Source organism: Pelmatolapia mariae, linkage group LG23 (genome assembly GCF_036321145.2).
Source record: "Pelmatolapia mariae isolate MD_Pm_ZW linkage group LG23, Pm_UMD_F_2, whole genome shotgun sequence".
Classification (NCBI taxonomy): Eukaryota; Metazoa; Chordata; class Actinopteri; order Cichliformes; family Cichlidae; genus Pelmatolapia; species Pelmatolapia mariae.
The window spans coordinates 47,206,897-47,216,745 of NC_086246.1; the positions used below are offsets into that span (position 1 = coordinate 47,206,897).

General features: G+C 39.5%; 1 protein-coding gene across 1 annotated transcript; it reads right to left on the bottom strand.

Moving 5' to 3' along the window:
• Positions 1-1,917: 1,917 nt before the first annotated feature.
• Positions 1,918-8,529, bottom strand: LOC134620626 (serine/threonine-protein kinase NIM1). The gene is made up of 4 exons (XM_063466853.1): positions 8,431-8,529; positions 6,510-6,812; positions 5,903-6,171; positions 1,918-4,879 (listed from the first exon to the last, which is right to left on the bottom strand). Exons 1-4 carry the CDS (start codon positions 8,450-8,452, stop codon positions 4,127-4,129), a joined length of 1,347 nt encoding a protein of 448 aa, XP_063322923.1. The 5' UTR covers positions 8,453-8,529; the 3' UTR covers positions 1,918-4,126.
• Between the last annotated feature and the right edge of the window lie 1,320 nt (positions 8,530-9,849).

Genomic DNA, 9,849 nt, shown 5'->3' on the forward strand with positions numbered 1-9,849 from the left:
AGTTTAGCATGTTAGGAAAGAATCTATTCAAGACCTCCTTAAAAGGAGAAACTATTATATCACCAAAACTGGCCTCATTGTGCATTTTATCACCTCATTTTGTTTTACAGCAGCCTTTTAATTTATTTAGGACAAGCTTTCATTTTAGAGGAATGTTGCTTTAAGGTTTATAGATAAAACTCCCACACAGAAGTCTACAGATTGAAACTTCTTTACATTTTTACGCACCATGTGTGAACAATAAAGTTTACACAAAACGTATTTGAATAAAATTCTGGCACAGGTCTCTTCAGCATCAAAGGATCACAACATGTGTTAATGGAGGCCCCAGTCGACAGCGAATCTGAATAATTAATCTTGCAGTACAACCAAAAAGCAGACAGTGGTCTTTTGAGGGTCCAGGAGGTCTGGGGCCCAACTGTTTTCCAACAGTTTGTGATCCAGCCTTGCAGCTCCTGCAACATCTGGCAGCCCGGAACAACATTCATCCCTCACACATCGAGACGTCAGTCATTTAGAAGAACGTGATGGATGTATTGGGAAATGTCTCCAGACGTCAGCACCAACTTCAGGGTATCATGGTTTTCTAAGGGCAAGGACATGGTCTATCTAAACCACATGTCCCTGAGTGAAAACACAGCCAAGAATCTTTTTAATCAGGTCCTTAATCCTCCCAAACCCGCACCCCAAATCCCCAACCCACATTTTTTTTCCTTTCCTTTTATTCAACTGTTTACTTTCAATGTCTGAGAAACAGCTTGTGCGATAGTGTGTGTAGACATATTCGACACAAGGACATGACATTAGACTCCATGAAACAGGAAGACTGATCAATAAACTATATAAGCAGGCAGAAACATTTTTCTTCAGAAACGTAATACTCACTCGTTTGTTTGTTCTCTAAGTATTTCTGGGGCTGATTCACAGAGTCAACAGTTTAGTTAGTTAGTTTAATTTCTTCAAGGTGGAACAAAATCATTCCTCTTCTTTGTTCACTCAAATGTAGGAAACAAAGGATGGAAAACTTTGTCTTTAATTTTCCCAGCATGGAAGGATAGTGAGCTTTATCAGTGCGTTGCTCAACAAATTTCGTCATAATTTAGAGCTTAACTTGACCTCTTAATACCAGTGCTTGGTGAAGAGAAGCAGAGCTCTCTATATTTGGCACTGTGTTGATAAGACCACTGATAAATGAAGATATCTGAAGCTGGAAAATTCTCTTTGAATAAGAGTATATGCTCTGCCAACACTCACAAGTCAGTGCCCACTGGGGTGACTGGTTTTAACTGCTGATCCCAGTAGATCAGAAATTATTATGTCTTTAACGCTGAAATCCTTTCAATGAGATAATAATTTAGCTCTCACATGAATCACCAAGTTCAGATAAGGATGCATACTTTAGTGTTGGTGTAATCGCCAACGGTTGAGTACAGGAAACAGACAAATTTCATTACTCGTCCTCATAAAGCTGCCAGAGTTTCACAGTCGATTGTCTTCTCGGTTCAAATCATATGTGTGTGAGAAAAGTAAACTAGTCAATGTTCAAAGAGCCGCAGCTAAACTAAGGTGAAGGTGTTGCTCGTCCTCCTCAGTTTTTACGTGACAGACTTGAAACAGCTCTCTGTGCTGCAGGTAACAAAAGTGCTGAACATTTGTTGTAGTTTTAAGAAATTAAACCCTGAGACGTGTTACGTCTTGCTTCTATTTGACAGACACTTAACTTTCTCTTCTTTCCTTGGAAGAACGCTCACATTCAATGGCTTCAAACAAACAAGCAGCTGCATACTGAAACCAATCAGTGCAGATAAAAGCAGCTGGCTATGCAATAATAAATATAAATTAAGGGTCTTTGTTCATGCTGATATCAAACTAAAACTAAATCATTTATCACGTCTTAAAGTGAGGTGGTTTAAAAGGTAACGACTTTGGGGAACTTTTATTTCTCTGGTGGAGAGATTAGGAAAGAGAATAAGCAGGGAGGTGGGCCAACCCCCCCCCGTACATGCACATACATATGTTTAACATGCAGTCCACTATAATTGCAGTTTTCTTATGCAAAAAACCTCATAGTTAGCACAAATTGCCCACATTAGGAATGTACTGTTTACTATTTCACAACCTTCTCTGCTCTGATTTGTCATTCATTCGGAGCTCAGGGGTTCTGTTTTACTGCCAAATACCATTTCCAACAAATGCAAACTTGCTTATGAAGACAAAAACTTGGCTCTTTGTGATAATCCCAGAGGATGAGTAAAGGTAAAAGCAGAACATTAATAATGTGAAAGTAACAAGTGTAAAAGAAGAAGGGAGAAAAGTAAAAAGAAAAAAAGATTAAGACTTAGATTATTATGTGATCATATGAGCAAATTCATAGATTTGGCCTTCTGGTCTCAGGCTTTACATCGCACAGAAAAATCTAATGTTTTTGTTTGTTGAGTGATATGTCACGCTCATTTAACTTTGAATGTAAATGACTGACTCTGGTGGAAAACAAGCCGCTTACTTTGCAGCCATGCCCGTGTACCCTTTTGAACCCCTTTTTTCTCAATGTTAAGTTCACAAAGAACATTAGCGATTAGATCTGTGAGCAGTTTAATGAATGACTCTGCTGAGACTTGATGATAAGAGCTTTCTCAAGTGGAAATGATAACAGACACTTATTGCCCACTGGTACCGAACAAGAGCAGAGTCATAAATAAACAGCGAGTCAGGACTAATTCTTGGCACTTGTTCGGATCTTTGTGATCTCTCTATATGTCTGCGCTTGCCCACAAAGTGTGTTCACATTCTTGTGCGAACACGCTGCGGGTTGAGGGCTAAAAATTTTATTGCAAAATATAAAGCTTATGATAGTGCCAAATACCCATCGGAAACAGAGCAGGTGTGTGCAGTCATTGACAGGACTGACGTCAAGTTTTAATGTTACTGGTCCCAGAGCTATACCTGGTTTAGAGAAACTGCTGTACCCTCAGGGAGAAGTGCAAGTGATGGGAAAATTAACCACCATTAACTGGAGAGAGAGCCAGTTCGTTTTTATATGCACTTGGGGTGAAATGACACGTTATGTTCACAGTGCACACTTTCATTTTTCATAAACTCGTTTTCCCGAAAGTGCTTGAATTGACTCCAAAGTCAGTTCCTGAGAACTGGCTCGAGAGTCGAAGATTTATCGAATTTCAAGGTTTACAAATAAAGAAGATCTCATTTTGCATCCCAGTAGAAATTGCAATTTTTAACAATATAAATCTGGAGTCTTGCATGCAGCAGAACGAAATGATCACATTGTCCTGTGATAACATGCCTCCTGCTGGAAGGAAAGAATCAGGGGAGGATGTCCAGATGAGGAGATTAGAGGGGAAACAGTTTTAAATTACTGTTTGAAAATAACTTTATTCTGTTTAATGAATCTGGCCTTAATCTTTGCTAGAATTACTGATACAGCGTGGCTTTAAGCTCAGGGCAGCATCCCTGGAGGATTTATGAAAACATTGCTTTAAAACGTGAGCAAACATGAGAATAATTTACAAAGATATGAAAAAAAAATAGATATAATAACACCAAGGTAAACTCTCAACATTCATTGTGCTCTTGACTCTCCTCCTTAGTGAACAACATGAACTGCATTTATAATCACTTTTATGTCACATGCATACCCAATGAAGGCATTTGAGGCATTTGCTGTAATGCAAATGTGGTAGGCTAATTTTACAATTTATTTTTTGTTTTCTCTCTTTTTCTTGTATTTCCTCCTGAGACACATTTTCTTTTTTACTTTCTGTTGGGCCAAGCATGCTCCCTTGTGGCTCTCTCATTAGGCTTACCTGGATTAGGTCAGATTTATGTCCTGACTAAGAAGGATTGGAAGATGCTGATAGCCATTCAGTGATTGATAGGTGTTCTGCGTCAGTAATCTTGCCGTTGGTGATGTAATCACAGGCATGTCCTGGTCTATGAGCTGTAATTGATTTACAATGTAGAAAACAACTGTCCACTCTGACCTCCACATCCACTGCCACTGCTACTTCAGTCTGTGTGTAACATACTACCTGGACTGCATGAGAGCGCACACATGTGATAAAGTCGCTTTGGTGCCACAAATGAAGGAGTCCAGTGCAGTTCTTTGTCATTATAGTATTGCACATACAGTGGAAGGATTGTGTTTGTCAACTGATGCTGCAGACCACTTGCTCGGACTCTCGTACTCATCTGGTTGGAGCAAAGAGTAACCCACAGCCTCGACCGACCTCCTCTTCTGGACTCGATGGAGGAGGATCCGATAGGCCCCTGTCAGTGGATTCCTGCAGTCCAAGCAGGGGTTATTCTGGAAATGAAGCGCCACGACCCCGAGATCCGACAGCAAACTCTTTACCTCTTGCTCTTCCACACACAGAGTCTGATTTGTCTGGGCAAAGTGAGCGGGAGACAGCGGCAACAGCGTATAGGGACGAGGGAACTCGATCCCCTTCAGCCAAGCACTGTCTGAAATCTGCGTTAAAGAGGAGCGATCAGCAGGCACAATCCGCAGCATGCCTTTGATGACCAGCTGGCACGGATCTGGCACATAAGAGGGGATACGGTAAGCCCCCTGGAGGATGCAGCGCTTCAGCCTGCCCAGATTTTCCCCATAAAAGGGTAACGTTGCTGTTGCTATGAAGTACAAGAGAATACCTAAAGCCCAAATGTCTGAGTAACGTCCAGAGTATCCCTTTTCCTTAAAAAGTTCAGGAGCAGCGTAGGGCGGAGAGCCACAGAAAGTGGTGAGAAGCTCAGCAGGGCTGCTCTCTGTGCTGAAGCCAAAATCCCCAACTTTGATGCAAAAGCTGGTGGTGTAGAAGATATTCTCCGGTTTCAGGTCTCGGTGGATGATGTTGCAGTCGTGCTGAAATGTTACACACACATGGACAATTTTAGAAAGAGTTCTCATTTAATGTTCACAGAAAACGCCAGCACCCTGGTTTATTTCTGCATTGTGGGGCAAAACACTGATATAGCAACATTTCTTTGCTTTGTCTTATGATAAGTTATCAATGCATTTGTGTCGGATATCTACATTTTGATTGAAAGAGGATCGATTTTTCACTCTGCTCATTTAGATTTTTGGACTCTATTAGAATAGCTTTGCAGTCAGTGTCAGAATGTCTTTGTGTCTGATTGACTGAGGCCACTCTTATTGACATTTAATATGAGCAGCTGCTAGCACTTAGCTGATCCCATTATTTGAAACTTTGCCCACTATAACAGCTTAACTAACCTATTGTTAAGAAAAGGAGACGCTCAGAGGGGATAAAGACGGACAGGGAACTAATTAACTATTATTATTATAACACCCACATGCACTGATGAAGCATTATTTGGCCTGGCCATTCCAGGCTACATTTTTCCTTCTGCTACACAGATGTGGCTCATGTATCGAAATCTCCCAAATCAATAATTTTTACAAAGAAAAACGTTATTGGGAGCAGATACTGTGAGTTACTCATGACTCAGACACCTAAATTACATGCTTATCATCTGTCTACACTGCAACTATCTATAATACACTTTAACCAACATTTATTTGTTATGCATCTTCTGGTTTTAGTTCATTTTAATTGAATTAGTGACTCTTAAACTGTTCTCTTCGTTTACTCATCGGGAGGTCAGTGGCTTGATCTCTGTCTGCTCTACCCTGCATGTCAAAGTATCCTTTAACACGATACTCAAATTTGACCCAGTTTCACATTCTCATCTCTACTTATTGTTAGAGGCCTTTAGGTTTCAATCTGATCACGTAACACATAAAGTCTGGCACATTTTGAGTCCAGCTGGGATTTTTTAATTCATTCCATGCTTTCTCTTCTCATTTCAATCAATGAACATATCACAGACTCATGCTGTGACCAAGGGTGAAACCGAAGCTCACCATGTGCTTAACAGCAGAGACGATTTGTGCGAAGACCAGCTTGGCTTCCAGGTCGTTAAGCTTCCCCCTCGTGGTGATTCGAGAGAACAAGTCTCCACCGCTGCCGTACTCCATGACCAGATACAGCTTCCGGCTCGTCTCCATCACCTCATAAAGGCGCACTATGTTGGGGTGGCACAGCTTCTCCATGCAGCTGATCTCTGAGGAAGTCAGAGGCTGTTTCTTCTTATCCAGATGCAGCTTGTCCATGATTTTAACAGCTACTCTCTCTGAGACAGGAGAAGGGGAGGGAGAAGGCTTAGCTGTCAGTGACAGATTTAAAGAAGGTCTGATGAGGTTAAGGACTGAAACAAGGACGGATGTATATTTAGGAGATTTAACAGAAGAACAAATGAGACGCATCTGATCAAAAGGAGGGGAATTGGCTTTTAATAGGATGATTGTTGCAGCGTTTTTTAAAGTCTGCACAGATTTATGGTGCTCTTAAACACTTATTCAGAACACTGGAATGTGAGTGAAGCAGGAATGAGTTTGAAACATAAAAAAGATGACTAACGGTGACTGAATAACTGGGATGAAACATCCTAAATAACTGACGGTTCTTTACCTTTCGTCAAGGCATGGATGCCCAGCCTGACTGTAGAGAAGTTGCCTTGCCCGATTTCTCCACGCAGCTCGTAAAAGCCGATCCTTCGACCGAGCACCAGGTCATTGACGATCTTCTCGTTGTGTGTCATGTCATAGACGATCCTCTCAAATGGAGACTGCTCTCTCCTCTCTGCGTCAGTCAGCTGCGGGATGGCACACGTGGCAGCAGAAGCCAGGGGCTTGGCTGGTTTTTGCGTCTTCGGAGAGTCATTATTGGATTTTTTGCTCGTTTTCTGTTTCGGCCATAGATGCATTTTGATGGCTTGGAAGTAAAAGCAAAAAAAGTGTGAAAATGTTGCAGCAGTGCTGTGTGAAATAGCAGAAATATTAGGATTTCCTTTAGATTTGGACCCAGACGACATTGCTTCTTAGACACACTTTTGTGTGTGCAAAACTCAGTGCGCACACACGTTCTGTAAGTAGAGCTGTATGGGACATGGATAATAAGATTGACCTCCATGCCAACTTACTTGGTATGTAACTGTACATCCCACATAAGTCAAAACGTCAGGCCTGTATTCTGCCTTAATTTAACCCGAGTTTCTAACTGCACTTTTAAGCTGTCAGTGGATATTATTGAAAATGATGCTATGATAGACAAGAATGTGGCAAACTGGGTTTTAATTTATTTTGCTATCACTCATCTGCTAATGTTATATTCTTTTGCTTTAGGAGAACAAAAACAAAGTATAATCTGAAATGAATAAAAGTGAATCTCTTCTCCTGGTTAGAGCTTCCACTCACACCGTTTCTGAAAATACTTACAACATCGCACATCTGCAGTGTTAGTGTTGTGATTACTATGCAGGAAACAAGATTTCTGGATTACGGTAAATGGATTTCAATATGTGTGTTTTCATTTTTAATGGACAAAAGCAGGATGTTGACCGTTCCTGTTTTTTCTGCTCTGGGAATTGAAGTCTTCATTTTTTTGGACACAGTTCTTAAGAATCAGCAGGTTAATTTAAATTTTCTTTTGATAGCGTACAAATTTCTCTCAAACAGAACAATGCTTTGGCTCAAACGACTGCCTCGTACGGTGTTTCTTTTGTTTTTACAGGAAATTGTGCAGTACAGTCTGAGCATTGCATAGAATCTCAAATCTGACCCGACAGTCAGGTCAGGTGCCAGACCAGCTACTTGAATCCTGTGTGGGCATCTTGGAGAGGACGCATAACCTCTCAAAAATGACTGTGAGCAAAATGAACCAGCCAGTCAACTATTACCAATAATAATAAACAAATATTAAACATTACAGTGTAATTATGTTTTTCCTCCTCTTGGACTTTGTCGATCAAATATAGCCGAGGATTACTTGGGTTTTTAGATGGAGAATTAGTGCCATTTAGCTTGCAGACAGCTATTAATAGGATGCTAATGAAGACTAGACTGGCAGAACAAGAATGAACAGAGCTGCCAAATTAGGATTACACTTCCACACTGTGTATGAAACTGAGCAGACAGATGATTATTATCAGCATTTGGATCCATGTGAAACTGCTTTTCTATTATTCTTGTTAAATCTACCTGTAAATGTAACTGCTTGTATGACTGGAGCGATGTAGTCAATGTGAAAAATAATAGCAATGAATGAGATTTAATGAGTAGCTTTGAATCATCTTTTGTGGAAAATTCACATATTAGAGTGGAGCTGTATTCAGTTGCCAATCTGGCACTTCTGAAATAAATAAAATGTTAAATCATCCAAATATGGGCTTTCTAAATCTTACTAATCACCAAGGCTACAGTTGATAAGAGATATTATATAGATGATTTAAAGTATTTTTTTAAAAAAGTACATCTAATTTTGAAAACAACATAAAAAAAGAAACAAATCACATTAGCTGATCAATAACAGTAATAAAACTAAAATATTTTACCTGGGAGCTGTGAGTCCTTCATATCTCTTCCTCAGAGTGTAACACCTGACTGTGGCTGAACATGTGAATGGAGCTTCAGTGGACTAAAGCAGTCCTCACAATCCTATTAACAGAGTGTATTAGTGGACTGCTGACATGACCTGACACAATGGAAATGCTGCAAAGATACTTTCAAAGAATAAAAATAAGCATGCCTGCTTTCATACTGATGATAATGCTCATGTAACTTACACATGAAAGCAAGCTAGTGGGCGTTCTTTTCATTAGACCATATTTATTGTTTGTCAGAAGCTCTGACAAAAAATATATAAAAATATATAAATAAATAAAAACTAAAAAGTGTTTTAATAACTTTCTGGAATAAAATAAAGTGCTAATGAAAACAGCTTCATACATTAAAGTATTCAGGTAAGAGTTTAATGTGCTATTTAGATGCTCTATTGCAGGTGGACTGGAGCCTATCCCAGCTACTGTAGGGTGAGAGGCAGGGTACACCCTGGACAGGTTGCCTATCTGACACAAGGCTAACACAGAGAGACGAAAAACTATTCACACTCATCCCTGTGGGCAATTTTGAATCACAAATTAATCTTTGGATTGTGAGAGAGAGCCAGACTACCCAAAGAAAACCCACGCAAACACGTAGAGAAACATAAAAGAACTAGCAGATTACTAAAAGCACAGCTTTAAGCTTTAATAGCTCTTTAAGCTCTTTAACACTTTAAAGCCTGAACCATATTAAGCATATTAATATAGTGATTTTCTCAAATAACTGCCAGAAAATTTATTTTTTGGGGGAAATAGAGTGTTTAGGGAACCTTCTGATGAAATAAGAATAAATAAATTAATATTAATTTGCATATATGAGCTTTAATTTCTTATTTGCTACATCAGGCTTTGTTGCCATTTATTCCTTAAAAATGCATATGAAGGGAAAACGTTTTTATTAATATAGGCAGAAGAAGAAGGTTCGTGGGTCTAACACTGTACTCATCGGTGAAAGGGACAAGTTACCAGAGAGTCATAAGCATTGCAGATTTTGGTGAATATGAGGGAAACTATCACAAGGAAAATAAAGCGGCAGTATATTCTGAAATAGAGGTTTTGTAGACTTTTGATTTTTTTTTCTGTTTTACACAGGAGAAAATATGATGTGAAGAGACACAGACATATATGTCTGTCATAATTGGCTGAAAAATGCTAATATTGTCAGATATGGATGAAAAGAAGGTATGAGAATCTATGAATTCATTCAATTGAAACCCAAACACTGTTGTCAGATAAAACAGCAGCTGAAATAACAGAGAATTAGTTAATAAAGACTATCACATGAGACCATAAGAGCAAACTTCAGCTTCCCATTAATCATGCTGTATTCACATAACAAGAGAGAGCTGATATTAGATGGTAAAGTGTTCA

Bases quoted from the DNA above. Each gene is read 5' to 3' on its own strand.
- LOC134620626 (XM_063466853.1), bottom strand. From the start codon at position 8,452: ATGAAGGACTCACAGCTCCCAG. The intron at 6,813-8,430 runs GTAAAATATTTT...TTTACTTCCAAG, and splicing joins GAAGGACTCACAGCTCCCAG to CCATCAAAATGCATCTATGG. The intron at 6,172-6,509 runs GTAAAGAACCGT...CTCCTGTCTCAG, and splicing joins CATCCATGCCTTGACGAAAG to AGAGAGTAGCTGTTAAAATC.